Source organism: Bubalus bubalis, chromosome X, assembly GCF_019923935.1.
Source record: "Bubalus bubalis isolate 160015118507 breed Murrah chromosome X, NDDB_SH_1, whole genome shotgun sequence".
NCBI classification, from domain to species: domain Eukaryota; kingdom Metazoa; phylum Chordata; class Mammalia; order Artiodactyla; family Bovidae; genus Bubalus; species Bubalus bubalis.
The window spans coordinates 626,342-644,586 of NC_059181.1; the positions used below are offsets into that span (position 1 = coordinate 626,342).

An 18,245-nucleotide genomic window follows, 5' to 3' on the forward strand; every position below is an offset into this window, starting at 1 on the left:
TCAGAAGGTGGAGGGTGCTTTAGTCAGTGTGGGTAGAAATGTTTCTGTTCAGCCGCTCAGTCGTGTCCCACTCTTTGTGACCCCATGGACTGCAGCACGCCAGGCCTCCTGTCCATCAGCATCTCCCGGAGCTTGCTGAAACTCATGTCCATCGAGTCGGTGATGCCATGCAGCCATCTCACCCTCTGTTGTCCCCTTCTCCTCCTGGCCTCAATCTTGACCAGCATCAGGGTCTCTTCCAATGAGTCAGCTCTTCGCATCAGGTGGGCAGGGTACCGGACCTGCAGCTTCAGCATCACTCCTTGCAATGAAGCCTGTTGCCAGGACGGAATCTGGAAGTTTCGGCCACTAGGGGTCAGCAGCGCTCCTCGCAAACCCCGCGCAGGCGCGCATGCGTGCTCCGTCGCGTCCAGCTCTGGGACGCACGCCTCCCCGGGGGGCTGGACCCCGCCGGGCTCCTCTGGCCGTGGTGGGGGTTCCAGGCGGGCATACTGGGGCTTGGGGCCATTTCTTCCTCCAGGAGAGCTGGACTCCACAAAGAGAAACTGAAAGTGGAGCTGGGCAGCGTGGGTGCGGGGCGCTGGGGAGACAGAGGACGCAGAGATGTGAGCCTGGGCGGCGGGGACCCGGGACCGCGCACCCGGGAGACCCCGGGGTGACGAGATGATGGGCCAGGAATGTCTTCCCGGGGGGGCAGCTCAGAGGTGGCCGTGCCCACGAGGAGGCTCCCGGGCAGTGATCTTCCAGCACGAGACTAAGGCCTGGCCTCTGCGTCTGCAGGAGCTGCAGGTAAGGAGGTCGCATTGTGCATTTAATCCTTTTATTTCTGTGTGTATGTTTGGCTAAGGCTGGGTCTTCCTTGCTGCACGCTGGCTTTTCTCTAGTTGAGGCGAGCAGGGTGGGGTGGTTGGGGGGCGGTGCGGCCTCTTTGTTGAGGTGCGCGGGCTTCGTTGGGGGTCATGGAATGAGGGTTTTTTCCTTTTTGTTTCCTGAATCGGTGTCTCCTGCATCGGCAGGCGGATTCGTTACCACTGAGCCACCAGGGAAGCCCCAAGGAGGTCGCGTTTTCCACTGGCTATCATTGAAGGTGCGGGTCCCAGGGGGCTTTTGTTTGGGGATTGCTTTTTCTCTTCTTTTTTTTTTTTTTTTTTGGCCACTTTGCAGCCTGTGGGATCTTAGTTCCCCGACCACGGGTTGAACCTGTGCCCCCCACTGCGGGGGAAGCACAAGAGTCGTAACCCCTGGACCGCCCGGACCTGCCATTGTTTCGGGGTTTCTGACTATGTGTCCAGAGGGTTCTCAGCACAACCTAGGCACTGGCCGCTGTCCTGTACATCCTTCCCCGTCTTCCTTCTGCCCAGCGTTTTACTCCAGGTGATCTCTGACTCGGTTTTCTCCTGGGGGTGGCTCGCTGCGTTTTCTGTAATGTCTTTACGTCATCTTTAATGTCTGTGCAGGTTCTTCTGTTCTTCCTGCAAACTAGGGCAGAAGGTGAGGAAGCAAGAGTCTTACCTATTTTTTATTTTTGCAGTATTTGTTCATTTGGCCATGCCAAACCTTAGCTGTGGCAGGCAGGCTCTTTTCTCTTTAGTTGCCACATGTGGGGTCTAGTCCCCTGAACCAGGGATGGAACCCAGGCCCCGTTGCACTGGGAGCTCAGCGTTTAAGCCTCTGGACCAGCAGGGAAGTCCCCACTCTTCCCTTTCCAAGAATGGTTCTTACTTATGTCTACTGAGCTTCAACTTTCTATAGACAATGTATTTTTTTTCAAATTGGTTTCCATCATAGGTTATGATAAGATGTGAATGTATTTCCCTGTGTTATAAGGGTAAATCCTTCAGTCAGTAAGGAATCTGCCTGCAATGCAGGAGATCCCGTTCGATCCCTGGGTGGGGAAGATCCCCTGGAAAAGGGAGAGGCCGCCCACTCCAGTATTCTTGCCTGGAGAATCCCACGGACAGAGGAGCCTGGCGGGCTACAGTCCATGGGGTCACAGAGTCAGACACGCCTGAGAGACTAGACCACTGCCGCCACAGGAGATATTGAATAGAAGTCCCCGTGCTGTGCTTGTTGGTTATCTATTTTAGGTATGGTACTGTGCACGTGTCCATCCCAATCTCGTCATTTACCCCGTCCCCCACCCCGCACTTGCATCTGCAAATCTGTACGTCTGTGAGTCTGTTTCAGAGATAATTTTGTGTCATCGTTTAGATTTCACATCCAAGTGATATCACGTGATGGTTGTCTCTGTCTGACTCACTTCCCTTAGCGTGATCTGCTCTAGGTCCACCTCTGTAGCTACAAAGGGCATTATTTCATTCTTTTTCACGGCTGAGTAATATTCCATTGTGTGTATGGACTGCATCTTCTTTAATCCATTCCTCCGTTGATGAATGCTGAGGTTGCTTCTGAGGGTGGGTTTTTGGTTTTCTTTTTTAATTAATTAGTTTAATTTTTTGACCGCACTGGGTCTGTGTTGCTGTGTGCAGCTTCTCTGTGGGTGCAGCTCCCAGGCTCTAGAGAGCACGTTCGGTACTTGGGGCATGTGTGTTTACTTGCTCTGGGGCATGTAGGATCTTCCCTGACCAGGGATTGAACCCATGTCCCCTGCTTTGGCAGGTGGTTTCTTTACCACTGAGCCACCAGGGAAGGCCTGAGTGTTAATTTTTTAAGAGTAGGTCTTACTTATGTCTTCTGACTTTAAACATTATATATATGCACATATATATATATGTATCGGAGAAGGCAATGGCACCCCACTCCTATACTCTTGCCTGGAAAATCCCATGGACGGAGGAGGCTGGTAGGCTGCAGTCCATGGGGTTGCAAAGAGTCGGACACGACTGGGCGACTTCACTTTCACTTTTCACTTTCATGCATTGGACAAGGAAATGGCAACACACTCCAGTGTTCTTGCCTGGAGAATCCCAGGGTTGGGGAAGCCTGATGGGCTGCCGTCTATGGGGTTGCACAGAGTCAGACACGACTGAAGGGACTTAGCAGCAGCAGCAGCATATATATGTATATATAAATATTGCAGATTATTTTCCATTATAGGCTTCCTTGGTGGCTCACACAGTAAAGAGTCTGCCTGCCGGGGTCCAGCCCCGGTGGATCCAGGGAATTCGAAGCGGGGATGGCGTCGGCGACCAGGAAACAATAGATCAATTAAGCGTTAATTAAAGATATAAAGAGTGATTAAATAAGGATAGCTCAGTAGGAAAATTCAGTGAAGAAAAGAGGCTGAATAACTTGGTTTACTTGGAAAGCCAATAAAATTTCAAGACAAGAAATTTGCATCACCTACGTAGGCCGCAGGCGTCCTCCCATTCTCCCCAAGGAAAGGAGACACTAAGGCCTCCCCGGTCAGATCTTAGAAACCCAGGCATAATTAATAGGCTTGACGAGCCTCCAGGCTCCAGATGGGAATTCAGCCAGAAGGTGAGAGAAAGAACGACATGAGGAGACCAGTCTTTCCAGGAACTGATCCCATTCTTTATTTTCCAGGGTCCGCTTTTATACACAGAGATGTAGTACAGAAGTCACGCGGGGTCAGCAGTCCTGACTTTTCTCAAAATCAGGTGCTTCATACAAATGTATACAGAGGTCTCAGGGGTGTTACATAATCTTCTGGCCAGGGGGCCTGCTGACAATTTATGACCCTTGGCTTGTGACAGCGGTCAGTCAACCAGAACACTTGTTTCTCCAGGGGTGATTATTCTTAAAACAGACGCCACCTTCCGAAGACGCCAGATAAAGTTACATTCTTATAGGGTGAGGGTGTAGTGGGTTTTAATTAAGGAAAGAATTTGCTTAGCCTAAGGTCTAACGTGATTAATATCAAAGGTTAATACTTATTTCTCCTATATGTAGTTATATTCATTAACGTGTATAAGGGCAGGGGATGTGGAGACTTAGCAGCAAACATTGGCTCAACAAATGAAAAAACCCTTCACCAGTACAATTTCTAATCAGCCCACTATACTATACTAATAGTTTTCTAACTTCTCTAAAGAACCTGTTTCTAGAAGGTTTAAAGCATCTGGTGCCTCTCACGGTTGGGAGGCTGTAAGCAATCACATGTGGCGGGACAAGCCTGTCAGGCAGGCTAGAGAACCTTCCGAAGAGTTTGTAGGTTGAAACACTCCTGTCACGCCCAGGAATTATTATTAACTGAAGCTGTAAGTTAACTGTTTTTCAGAGAGAGGTGGTGGGGGACAGCCCCCCATAAAGTCAGAGGTGTAGGTGAGAGCACAAAGCAGTAAAGTTGGCAGACTCTGGTTTTGGGGGTAGATGCTCAAGAATTTCCAGGGGGACTCCTGAGCCTCGATCCTGCCTTTACGTATGTCGAGCCTCCTTCCTCATGACCTTTGCCACGGGCGGAGTTCCTGACGCTGGCTCCCGGAATCTGCCTGCAACGTAGGAGACCCAGGTTCGATCCCTGGGTCCAGAAGATCCCCTGGAAAAGGAAATGGCAACCCACTCCAGTACTCTTGCCTAGAGAATCCCATGGATAGAGGAGCCTGGTGAGCTACAGTCCATGGGGTTGCAAAGAGTCAGACACGACTGAGTGACTTCTCTTAAACGTTGTTACAAGATTTTAATATTGTTCCCTGTGCTATATAGTAAATCACTGCTTCTATATATTTTATATAAGGTATTGAGTATGGCGGAGAAGGCAATGGCACCCCACTCCAGTACTCTTGCCTGGAAAATCCCATGGACGGAGGAGCCTGGTGGGCTGCAGTCCATGGGGTCGCTAAGAGTCAGACACAACTGAGCGACTTCCCTTTGACTTTTCACTTTCATGCATTGGAGAAGGAAATGGCAACCCACTCCAGTGTTCTTGCCTGGAGAATCCAAGGGACGGGGAAGCCTGTTGGGCTACCGTCTATGGGGTCGCACAGAGTCGGACACGACTGAAGCGACTCAGCAGCAGCAGCAGCAGCAGCGTTGAGTATGGCTCCCTGTGCTGCACAGTAGGTCCTTCCGTTTTATCTATTTTGCATATAGCAGTGTGTATCTGTTAATTCCAGACTCCCAGTTTATCAACCCCTGGCCGACCGCAAGTCTGTTCCGTATGTCTGTGAGTCTGTTTCTGCTTTGGAGATAAGTCCATTTGTGTGTGTCTCTCTCTTTTTTTATTCCACATATAAGCTATATCGTACGACATTTGTCTTTTTCTGTCTGACTCAGTCCACTAGTATCCTCATCTCTGGTTACATCCATATTGCTGCCAATGCCATCGTTTCGTTCTTTTTCGTGGCTGAGTAATACTCCATTGTATATATGGACCACGTCTTCTGCATCTACCCATCAGTCGATGGACTCCAAGGTTGCTTCCGAGTGGTGGTGGTTCTTGTTTAGTAGCTCGGTCGTGTCTGACTCTGCAACCCCAAGGACTGCAGCCCTCCAGGCTCCTCCATCCATGGGATTCTCCAGGCAAGAATCCTGGAGTGGGTTGCCAGTCCCTTCTCTAGGGGGATCTTCCCAACCCAGGGATCCAACTTGGGTCTCCCGCATTGGCAGGCAGATTCTTTACCGCTGAGCCACCTGAGAATACTCCTCAGCCGTAAAAAAGAATGGAATTGTGCCATTTCCAGCAACAGGGATGGACCTAGAGGTTATCATACCGAGTGAAGTAAGTCAGACAAAGACAGATATCATATGCTATTGCTTATATGTGGCATCTAAAAAAAAATAATACAAATAAATTATTTATGAAATGGAAACAGGCTCACAGACTTAAAAAAAAAAACCTTATGCTTGCCAACTTAGGGCTTCCTTGGTGGCTCAGATGGTAAAGAATCTGCCTGCAATATGGGGGACCAGGGTTCCATCCCTGGGTCGGGAAGATCCCCTGGAGGAGTGCATGGCAACCCACTCCAGGATTCTGGCCGGGAGAATCCAATGGACAGAGGACCCTGGTGAGCTACAGTCCATGGGGTCGCAAAGGGTCAGATAAGACTGAGTGGCTAACATCTTCACTTCCTGTGGTTGTCAAAAGAGAATGAAGGGAAGGGATAGATTCAGTTCCGACTCTTTGCGACCCCATGAATGGCAGCACGCCAGGCCTCCCTGTCCATCACCAACTCCAGGAGTTCACTCAGACTCATGTCCATCGAGTCAGTGATGCCATCCATCCATCTCATCCTCTGTCGTCCCCTTCTCTTCCTGCCCCCAATCCCTCCCAGCATCAGAGTCTTTTCCAATGAGTCAGCTCTTCATATGAGGTGGCCAAAGTACTAGAGTTTCAGCTTCAGCATCATTCCTTCCAAAGAAATCCCAGGGCTGATCTCCTTCAGAATGGACTGGTTGGATCTCCTTGCAGTCCAAGGGACTCTCAAGAGTCTTCTCCAACACCACAGTTCAAAAGCATCAATTCTTTGCCTCTCAGCTTTCTTTATAGTCCAACTCTCACATCCATACATGACCACAGGAAAAACCATAGCCTTGACTAAACGGACCTTTGTTGGCAAAGTAATGTCTCTGCTTTTGAATATGCTATCTAGGTTGGTCATAACTTTCCTTCCAAGGAGTAAGCGTCTTTTAATTTCATGGCTGCAGTCACCATCTGCAGTGATAGATTAGGAGTTGGATATTCACAGATTCACACTGCTGTATATGAAATAAATAAACAATAAGGGCCTACTCTATAGCACAGGGAACTCTATTCACCATCATGTAATAACCTATAGTGGAAATGAATCTGAAAAAAATACATGTGTGTGTGTATATATATATATATATATATATATATATATATATATGTTACTGAATTACTTTACTGTACAGCTAAAAGTAATACAGTATCAGTAGTCAACTATACTTCAGTTGGGCTTCCCTGGTAGCTCAGATGGTAAATAGTCTGCCTCCAATGCGGGAGACCCGGGTTGGATCGCTGAATCGGGAAGATCCCCTGGAGAAGGCAATGGGCACCCACTCCAGTGGACAGAGGAGCCTGGTGGGCTACAGCGCGTGGGGTCGCAAAGGGTCAGACACGACTGAGTGGCTAACACCTTCACTTCCTGTGGTTGCCAAAAGAGAATGAAGGGGAAGGGATAGATTAGGAGCTGGATAGTCACACAGTCACACTGCTGCTACTGCTACTTGGACAGAGGAGCCTGGCGGGGGCTACAGTCCACGGGGTGGCAGAGAGTCGGACTCGACTGAGCGACTGATATTTTCACTGCACTTTGACACTCCAGTTAAAAAACACTAAAATGGGGACTTTCCTGGCAACCCACTGGTTAAGCCTGCAGGCTTCCACTTTAGGGGGTGGGGGGTTACAGCTTCCATTCCTGGTCGGGGGACTAAGATCTCACAGTCCTCCTGTATGGCCAATAATAATAATAGATGAAATGAAACTTAAAGAAAAGAAAAGAAAAAAAATACCAGCGCAGCCTTCCTGCTGCCTGAAGATCTTTGTCCTGGAGTCTGGGAGGAAGTGAAGCTGCTCTCGCCGCACCCCGCCCGCCCCCGCCTTGAGTGTGAGGCCCGGCTCAGCCCATCAGGAAGTTGAGAAACTGTGAGTTTGTTAGGAAATGTGTCTCCTTGTATCTGGTTTCCTTTCTGGGAAAATCGATGTTTTAACCTAGTGGGCTCCACCCTCCCCCCGAATGCTGGCTGACTGACATCCTGCCGCCCACACCTCCCTTTTTCTCTGGAAGACACGCTGATGACCCCTCTTGCCCATGACTCCTTTTCCTCTCTGACCCGGAGGAGAGTCTGGGAAGGGCGGAAACGTGGGATTCTGGCGGCTGAGGGGGTGGGGAGGAGCCGGTGTCGGCAGAAGGGGCACAGAGATGCTCTCAGCAAGTGCCTGCACCGAGCTGGTCAGCCTCAGCCGCCGGGCATCCAGGGCTGGACGAGTCTCTGATGGGGGGCGTCCTGGGCCCTGTATGGGGTGTGGAGGAGTGTCCCTGGGCTCCCCCCATCGCACGCCAGTGGGACCCCCTGACTCCATCGCTGTTATGGCCACAGTGTCTCCAGACGTTGTTATATTTCCCCTTGGAGGGTAACGTCCTCCCAGTCTGTGAACCACAGCCAGAGGTTCACGTGGATGGATGGGTGGACGGATAGATAGATGGATGGACGATGTATGGATGGATAGGTGGACGGATAGATAGATGTATCAGTGGATAGATAGATGGATGGGTGGATGGATGATAGATAGATGGATGGATAGATGGATTGATGGATAGATGGATGGATGAGTGGGTTGATGGATGGATGGATGATGGATGGATGAGTGGACAGATGGATGATGGATGGATGGATGGATGCGTGGATGGATGGGTGGATGGATGGATGGATGAATGGATGGATCAATGGATGGATGGATGGGTGGATGGATAGATAGATGTATCAGTGGATAGATAGATGGATGGGTGGATGGATGATAGATAGATGGTTGGATAGATGGATTGATGTATAGATGGATGGATGAGTGGGTTGATGGATGGATGGATGAGATAGATGATGATGGATGGATGGATGATGGATGGATGAGTGGACAGATGGATGATGGATGGATGGATGCGTGGATGAATGGATGGATGATGGGTGGATGGATGGATGGATGAATGGATGGATAGATGGATGAATGGATGGATAGATGGATGGATAGATGAGATAGATGATGGATGGATGGATGAATGGATGGATGGATGGATGGGTAGATGGATCATGGATAGAGATACATGGATGAATCGGTAGATAGATGGGTGAATGAATGGACAGATGTATAGATAGATGGATGGATAGTTGGATAGATGGATGGATGGATGAATGGATGGATAGATACATGGATGGATGGATACATGTATGTATGTATGGATGGATGGATAGATGTATCAGTGGATAGATAGATGGATGGGTGGATGGATGATAGATGGATGGAGGGATGGAGGGCTGGATGGATGGCTGGATGGATGGGTGGTTGGGTGGATGGGTGGATAGATCGGTAGATAGATGGATGAATGAATGGACAGATAGATACATGTAGGTATGTATGTATGTATGGATGGGTACATGGATGAATGGATGAGTGGATGGATGGATGGACGGATCTGTAGGTAGATGGATGGATGGATGAATGGATCAGTAAATGGATGGATGGATGAATGGATATGTACATATCCATGATGCATAATAGGTAGATGATAGCATAATTATGCTAATCTTAGAGAATGGAGACGGATAGAAAAACAGACCAAGAAATCGTTAGACGACAGACTGTCGTGCCTGCTCAGGGATCCGCAGCCTCAGCACTGCTGACGTGCGGGGCTGGATGTGTCTGATGTGGGGAGTCCTGTGCACTACGGGGTGTGGGGCAGAAGCCAAGGCCAGTTAGACAAAAGATGTATTACAATGTAAGCAAATTTAAAAATATAAATGGATTAAAATTTTATCATTTTAAAAAGTATGCAGTAACCAACAAAGATCTACTGCATAATACAGGGTACTGTACTTTCGTTCGGCTTCATATATATATATATTCTTTTTTAGATTCTTTTCCATTATAGGTCATTACAAAGTTTTGCGTGTAGTACCCTGTGCTTCCCAGGTACTTTAGTGGTAAAGAACCCACCTGCTGATACAGGAGACATAAGAGACTGGGGTTCGATCCCTGGGTAGGGAAGACCCCCTGGAGGAGGGCGTGGCAACCCACTCCAGTGTTCTTGCCTGGAGAATCCCAGGGACAGAGGAGCCTGGTGGGCTACAGTCCAGGGGGTCACAAAGAGTCAGACACGACTGAGAAAGTTAGCATGCTTGTACGCACACACACACATATGTGTAAATGAATCACTTTGCCGTACACCTTAAACTAACCCAACTCTGTATATGAATCTACTTCAATGAAAAAAAAAATTTTTTTAACATGCAGATCAGAAAAGAGAAGTAAAACCATATCCCACCTGCACATGGCTGTCATGGAAAGAAAATCTTGACGAGAATCCACTAAAAAAAAAATCTTAGAACTAATACCCAGATTTGGCCTGGCAGCAGAGTATAAGATTCAGACACAAAGACCCAAGTGTGGGGAACCGTCCAAAAAAAGAAATTCAGAAAACAAGTCTATCTGCAGTAGCATCTGAAAGATGGAAATATGTCCATTTTTGTTGTTGCTCTGTTACTAAGTCATTTATTTTTTTTAAATTGGAGGCTAATTGCTTTACAATATTGTATTGGTTTTGCCATATATGAACATGAATCCGCCACAGGTATACATGTGTTCCCCATCCTGAACCCTCTTCCCTCCTCCCTCCCCATACCATCCCTCTGGGTCGTCCCAGTGCACCAGCCCCAAGCATCCAGTATCGTGCATCGAACCTGGACTGGCGACTCGTTTCACATATGATATTATACATGTTTCAATGCCATTCTCCCAAATCATCCCATCCTCTCCCTCTCCCACAGAGCCCAAAAGACTGTTCTATACATCAGTGTCTCTTTTGCTGTCTCGTACACAGGGTTATTGTTGCCATCTTTCTAAATTCCATATATATGCATTAGTATACTGTATTGGTGTTTTTCTTTCTGGCTTACTTCACTCTGTATAATAGGCTCCAGTTTCATCCACCTCATTAGAACTGATTCAAATGTATTGTGTTTAATGTCTGGGTAATGTTCCATTGTGTATATGTTCCACAGCTTTCTTATCCATTCGTCTGCCGATGGATATCTAGGTTGCTTCCATGTCCTGGCTATTATAAACAGTGCTGCGATGAACATTGGGGTACACGTGTCTCTTTCAATTCTGGTTTCCTCGGTGTGTATGCCCAGCAGTGGGATTGCTAGGTCATATGGCAGTTCTATTTCCAGTTTTTTATGTAATCTCACAGTTAACCTTTAATAAAGGGTAAAAGGTATTCTGTGTGGTGGGGAGGGGAAGAAAAAAAAACCCAAGCCTCAAATAGACACAGTGAAAATGGGAACGCGTGTGGGCTGTGTTAAAGGGACCGTCCACTGGCCACCTGTAAGTTGGTGGTCCCTGTGGAGGACTCTGTCCCCCAGGCCCTCTGCCCCGTCTTGCAAGCTCTCTGCACACTGTCCTGAAGGGCTCTTAGTGCCACCCAGGACCAGGCACCATCTCCTTTACTCTTGTTCGCCTTGTCCGCACACCCTGCTGGGAGGTCTGAGCTGGTCTGGGAACACGCCAGGGCGATGAAGACGAGAAAAAGCACAGAAGGTGAAAACCGGACCTAGAGGGCAGGTCTCTGTGACCTTCCGTCACACAGACGAGGGAGTCAGGAAGAGAAAGACAAGCGTTGCATCTTGACAGGTTTACGAGGAATCTAGAAAAATGGCAGAGATGCCCTTACTTGCAGAGCAGAAACAGACAGACGCACGGACTCGGAGCAGGGAAGGAGGGGGTGGGACGAGTTGGGAAATCGAGATTGACACGTATACACAGTTGAGGCGTGCGTGCTAAGTTGCTGCAGCCGTATCTGACTCTTTGTGACCCCACGGACTGTAGCCCGCCAGGCTCCTCTGTCTGTGGGATTCTCCCAGGCAAGAATACTGGACTGGGTTGCCATGCCCTCCTCCAGGGGATGTTCCTGACACAGAGATGTCTCTTAACGTCTCCTGCGTTGGCAGGCACATTTTTTATGACTAGTGCCACCTGGGAAGCCCATATTGATGCTATGTAGGTAATAGATCCTTATATGTATTTACATATACGATAAATCGATAAGTATGCATATTGATACTATGTATATAGTAGATAATGAGTCAGAACCTACTTTATAGCACAGGGGACTCTCCTCAGGGCTCTGTGATGACCTAAATGGGAAGGAAATCCAATAAAGAGGGGATACACACATACGTATGCTGAAGCTCCAGTCCTTTGGCCACCTGATGTGAAGAGCTGACTCATTTGAAAAGACCCTGATGCTGGGAAAGATTGAAGGCGGGAGGAGAAGGGGACGACAGAGGATGAGATTGGCTGGATGGCATCACCAACTTGATGGACGTGCGTTTGATCAAACTCCGGGAGATGGTGATGGACAGGGAGGCCTGGCGTGCTGCAGTCCATGGGGTCGCAAACAGTTGGACACGACTGAGCGACTGAACTGAACTGAGATAAGGGGACCAACCTGGTACTGGATGTGAGTAGACTTGGGGAACCTTCTGGTCCAGTTCCTGGGAAGACCACCCTCTTGTGATGAAAATGGTTGCTGAGGTGGGTTCAGTGGTAAAGAACCCTCCCGCCAGTGCAGCAGACAGGGGTTCGATACCCGATCAGGGAAAAAAAACTCCACGTTCCATGGAGCAGCTGAGCCCATGCATCACAGCTGCTGAACCCCGGGGGCCCTGGAGCCCACGCTGCACAAGAGAAGCCGCCGCAGTGAGAACCCTGTGTCCCACAGCTACAGAAAACCACAGTTTGGTCAAAGCATCCAATTAAAAAAAAAATGGTTAGTGAGACCAGGCCCACCTGGTCCCTGACCTGAGAAGATGTGGTGAAGCGTTTGGTCCAACTCTAAGAAGACGACCTTCTCCACGCGAGTGATGGGCGGGGGGTATGGAGACCCGAGGACTCGCCTGTCCCAGTTCCTCCTCGTGGCAGGCGTGGCAAGGGGAGGGAATCGAGGAGCAGAAAACAGGAACCCAGCTGACGGCGTCTGGTCGTGCTGTCCACCGGCCATCACTCTCGGATGAGGAAGAGAGGCGTCGGGGCGCTCAGACGTGGAAGCCTGGCAGGAGAGCGATGGGGAGCGCAGGTTGGCAGACTCGAGCGTGGGGCGTGTGTGTCGGCGGGGAGGGGTGTAACCCGGTTCCCCTTGACCCCCGGGGTCCTCGAAAGTGCCACTTCCCTGCTTCTGCTGCTGCCGTTGACGGCGGGTGCACCAGGTGGGTCAGAACAAACGTGCTACTCTGTCTGCTAAGTTCCTTGAGTCGTGTCCGACTCTGCGACCGCGTGGACTGTAGCCCCCTCCCAGGCTTCTCCAGGATTCTGCAGGGGAGTCTCTGGAGTGGGTGGCCATGCCCTCCTCCAGGGCATCTTCCTGACCCAGGCGTCAGACCTGGGTCTCCTGCACGGGCAGGCGAAGTCTGTAACGTTTGCACCACCTGGGAAGCCTTTCGGATGCAGGGTGCCCAGGCAGACAGGGTGATGGATGAGGGGTGGCGTGTGGGTGCTGCGTTCTCAGGTCCGAATGTGCCCCCGGGGACTTGGCCAGGTTGGGGTGGGAGATTTCGGAGTTCCCCGGGCCAGCCCGTGCCTGTCGCGATTGGAACGAGACTTGGGTTTGCGAGCTGTGTACTCTGCAGTGATGGGGGCCCGTCGGGGTTACGGGTGCTGCCTGGGACGCTGGCATGGCGTTTTGTGTAGCTCAGTTGGTAAAGAACCCGCCTGCAATGCAGGAGACCCTGGTTCGATTCCTGGGTCGGGACGATCCGCTGGAGAAGGGATAGGCTACCCACTCCAGTATTCTGGCCTGGAGAATCCCATTGGCTGAATATGTATAGCCCACGGGGTCGCAAAGAGTCGGACATGACTGAGCGACTTTCACTCACACACTCCCTGGCGCGCCCAAAAGCACGGTGAGCTCCATGGGCAAGCTCGTGCAAGGGTCCCCCTTGGACCGGCCTCCCGGTTACCCAGCCCCCTCCCCAGGGCGTGTCCTGAATCTGAAAGACGGTGTCGGGCCCTCCTACAAGGTTGTAAAACTGAAATCTTTAAATGGGGAAAGAAAGCGAGGCCTGGTGGTTACCAAAACAAGAAGAGAAAGCGGGCATAAAAAAGCAAGGGACGACTCGATTCCATGTACAGGAAGCAAAGCCGCGCAGGCGAGTCCATGGAGGCAGAAAGTGGGTTCGTGGTCGGAGGGGCTGGGGGACGAGAGGTGGAGGCTGTCGGCTCAGGGGGCAGGTCTCCCCTGGGGAGACGGGAAGGTTGCGGATGTGCTGAGTGTCGCTGAGTCGTACAAGGGGGCTTCCCTGGTGGCTCAGTGGTAAAGAATCCTTCTGACGATGGAGGAGACGCGGGTTTCATCCCCGGTTCGGGAAGATCCCCTGGAGAAGGAAGTGGAAACCCACTCCAGTATTCTTGCCTGGAGAATCCCCATGGACTGAGGAGCCTGTCAGGCTACAGTCCACGGGCTTGCAAAGAGTTGGACACGACTTAGCGACTGAGCGCGCAGGCTTGCATCCCATGTGAATTTAGCCTGAATTTTTTTTTTTTTTTAAAAAAGGGCAAAATTAAGTGAAACAGCAATGAGATTTCTGTGGATTTCAGTCTTCTGACCACTTCTGTGAGGCTCCTGGAAGTGCCTCGAAAGATGGAAGTGACAATTAAATCAGGGATTGGCTGAATAAGATACATCATGTTGTTATTCAGTCGCTCAGTCGTGTCTGACTCTTTCCGACCCCAGGGACTGCAGCATGCCAGGCCTCTCTGTCCATCACCAACTCCCGGAGCTTGCTGAAACTCATGTCCATTGAGTTGGTGATGCCATCCAACCATCTCATCCTCTCTTGCCCGCTTCCCCCCCTGCCTTCAATCTTTCCCAGTATCAGGGTCTTTTCCAATGAGTCAGTTTTTCGCATCAGGTGGCCAAAGGATTGGAGCTCCAGCTTCAGCATCAGTCCATCCAGTGAATAGTCAAGACTGATTTCCTTTAGGATGGACTGGTTGGATCTCCTTGCAGTCCAAGGGACTCTCAAGAGCCTTTTCCAATGCTACGATACATCACGCTCATTGCAGAGTCTCCTTTGGAGATTTTCTCACAGTCCTTGACCAAGAGCCCGGGTCTGCAATGAACTGATGATTTAAAGGGAGCAGCTTTTAGGGGTGGGTTTCTGTGTCCCTTTGTGGTATACGAGAACTCTTTTTCAGTCAAGCTTACAGCAGTTTCTGGTTTTTGCTCCATCACGATGAGCAGGAAGCCGGCGGGAGTTCAGTGCACACAAAGTTAGTGGGGAAGTTGGGGTGAAGGGTGTTGATGAGTCGGGTGGGTTGGGGGGCACGTGGGTACCCCCTCTGCGTCTCAACCCCCCATCACCACCAGGAGGCCAGTACAACGCTATGCCCTGCGGAGGAGAAAGCTGGACTCAGGGAGCTTGGTAAGACAGGTGCTGGGGAGACGGGTCAGGCTGCGGTTCCTCCCCCGCCCCGCCCTGCACCCACGGCCTATCCCCCTCGTCTCCCATTAAGCAAAGCTCAGACCGCAGACATTTCGCAAATTGCAGATGTGAAAATCCAGGCAAGGCACCAAGAGCCGTGGGGGTGTGTGGATTGAGGAAGGTCCTCTCGGAGAGGTTCCGGGGTGCCGCGGGCAGGCAAGCACACCCCCTCCCCGCTGCAGGAAGCAGCCTCCCCCACAGGTGGGGATCAGACAGCAGACCCCCGAGAAAGACAAAGTCTGCGTGGGGCAGGGTCTCGGGGGGACGGTCCCTGGGACAGTGGAACAGGAGATGACAGTCAGATGGGAAAGTTGGAACCGGTCTGGTGGGTGGTTTGGTTTTGGTTCCCCTCTGTGATGGCAAGTGAGGTTCCCTGAGGGGACGAGGTTGAAGGTGGGTGGGCAGGAATCTGAGGCTGGGTGCTTGTCCCCGGGTGTGCTGACGGACAGGCGTCCCTGTCCTTGAGGGAGGATGTTTGTGGTCCTCCATGCTTGGCATCCGGCCGGGAGGACCTGGTGAAAATGAAGATGGTCTGAGTGAGTCTGAGAAGAGAAAGCGGAAGAGGATTAAATGTAGGAGGCCCAGGGGACTCGTTAGCAGAGACGCTGGGGGTGTCACGGGGTGGGGTGGGGAGCTTCTCGGCTAGCTCAGCGGTTTAAAAAAAAAAATCTGCCTGCGAAGCAGAAGGTGCAGGAAACGCCGTAGGTTCGATCCCTGGGTCGGGAAGATGCCCTGGAGGAGGGCATGAAACCCACTCTAGTGTTCTGGCCTGGAGAATCCCACGGACAGAGGAGCCTGGCGGGCTGCAGTCCACGGGTTCACAGAGTCAGATATGACTGAGCGACTAAGTAGGAGGTGCTGGTCTGGAGTGTGTGCAGGGTCAGCAGAGCGCAACCGACATGAATGGGTCTCTGAGACATGACCCAGGGAGAGTGGGTATGCGAGGGTAGCTGGGGTGTGGGGACGTGGGGGGTCTTTGCTGGTGGAGACGCCCACGGGAGCCAGGAGCTTCTCCCCTGTGTAGACACCTGTGTCGCCAGAGGGGAGATGTGGGCCAAGAATGGGATGCCGTGGAGAACGCAGGCCGGCAGTCTGCGGGTTGGTGGGTCCCACAAGGGGGTCCGAGAGCCTCAGGGGAGGGTGGACGAAGCCCCCTGGGTGGGGACTGGAGCCTGAAGGCACTGAACTAGATGTGCATCTGAGATGCAAGGTCCTCGGAGCAGAGCTGCTGCTGAGTGGAGGGACGGTGTGTGAGGACCAGAGGGAGGAAGGGAAGATGGAAGGAGACAGGAACGATGCAGGGATGCAGGAAGGGGAGAAAGAAGGGAGGGATGGAGGGAAACAGGCAAGGAGGAAAAACAAAAAACCTTGTCATTTGTCACGGCAACTGCCAGGAAAGAAGCTCCCCAAGAGACAGAAGCCAGCTTGAGACCGGTAGACTCCATAAACCCAAGGACGTGATGGAAAATACGACCGTGCCCGGTAAAATGGAGACTGAGAGGGGGAGCCCTTGGGGAAAAGATACAGAGATCAAAGGATGGGATTCCTGGGAGCACAAAAAGGTGAGGAGGAGGTCTGTAAGAACTCAGCTCGAGACAAATGGAGATTTGCAAAGGATGGGATTCCTGGGAGTACAGAAGTGAGGAGAGGGTCTGCAAGAACTCGGCTCGAGACAAATGGACATTTGCGCTGTAGACGAATGGAAAGGCACATCGCAAGTGATAGCAATACCGGAAAGGAATCACCACGACCCAAAGCAGCCGGGTCTGATTCCTGGTGGCCCCGTGGACGGGAGCCCCGCCGGGCTCCTCTGTCTGTGGGTGGGATTCTCCAGGCGGGAACGCTGGGGCGGGTTGCCGCGCCCTCCTCCAGGGGGATCTTCGCGGCCCAGGAATCGAAACCGAGTCTTCTGTGTTGGCAGGCGGGCTCTTCACTGCCTGAGCCACCAGCAAAGCACAACCTAAAAACCACTGTGGGCACGTCCACACCTGCCACCCCAAACCCAGCTGGGCGATGAGGTGTTTTCCATAGAGTGTGGCTTTGTGGGGGATAGAGGACAGTACCTTGGTAGGTTTTTTTTTTTTAAGTTTAATTTTTTAATTTTTATATTTTTACCCGAGATGTGTGACATGTGAGATCTTAGTTCCCCAACCAGCGACGGAACCCAAGCCCCCTGCGTGGGAAGCTCGCTGTCTTAACCCCTGGACTACCAGGGAAGTCCCTAAATTTTTTTGTTTAATGTTAGTCAAGTTTATTTGCTTAGGGCGAGTGTAGGTTTGCAGAAACATGAGGTTCGGAAAGTGTTGGGAATTCCTGCATACCCACTTCCTCCTACAGTTAGTTCCCCAATGATGGACACCAAGCATCAGTCTGGACCGTCTCTTACAATTGATGGAGCAACTTTGATGCAATATTCTTGACTCAAAGTCATAATTTGCATTAGGGGTCAGTCTTGCTGTTGTCCAATAGTTTGGCCACCAGATGCGAAGACCTGACTCATTGGAAAAGACCCTGATGCTGGGAAAGATTGAGGGCAGGAGGAGAAGGGGACGACAGAGGGTGAGATGGTTGGATGGCATCACCGACTCGATGGACATGGGTTTTTGTGGACTCTGGGAGTTGGTGATGGACAGGGAGGCCTGGCGTGCTGCAGTCCATGGGGTCGCAAAGAGTCGGACATGACTGATCGACTGAACTGAATTGGACTTGCTGTTGGATCGTCTATGGGTTTGGACAAATGTGTGATGGCAGGTATCAATCATTAGAGCAGAATGTTTCCAGTGCCCTAAAATCTCCTGTCCTCCACCCACCTGTTCATCCCTGTTGTTCTCATAACCCCTGACAACCACTGATGCTTTCTCTCTCTCCATTGCTGTTGTTCAGTCGCTCAGTCGTGTCCGACTCTTTGAGACCCCATGGGCTGCAGCACCCCAGGCCTGCCTGTCCAGCACCAACTCCCGGAGTTCACCCAAACCCATGTCCATGGAGTCGGTGATGCCATCCAACCATCTCATCCTCTGTCGTCCCCTTCTCCTCCCGCCTTCAATCTTTTCCAGCATCAGGGTATTTCCCAATGAGTCAGTTCTTCAGATCTTCCAATAAATATTCAG

At 51.0% G+C, this 18,245-nt stretch overlaps 1 protein-coding gene across 12 annotated transcripts in view; it reads left to right on the forward strand.

The window, feature by feature from the left end:
• The first annotated feature begins 406 nt into the window (after positions 1–406).
• Positions 407–18,245, forward strand: part of CSF2RA (colony stimulating factor 2 receptor subunit alpha) — a 36,574-nt gene continuing 18,735 nt past the window's right edge. For 2 of the 12 annotated variants that reach the window (XM_044936688.2, XR_006640591.1), the window contains exon 1: positions 12,364–12,731. In XM_044936688.2, the coding sequence (XP_044792623.1) occupies positions 12,533–12,731 (199 nt within the window). In that variant the 5' untranslated portion in view covers positions 12,364–12,532. The other 10 variants (XM_044936686.2, XM_044936683.2, XM_044936685.2 and 7 more) reach the window with 10 other exon arrangements.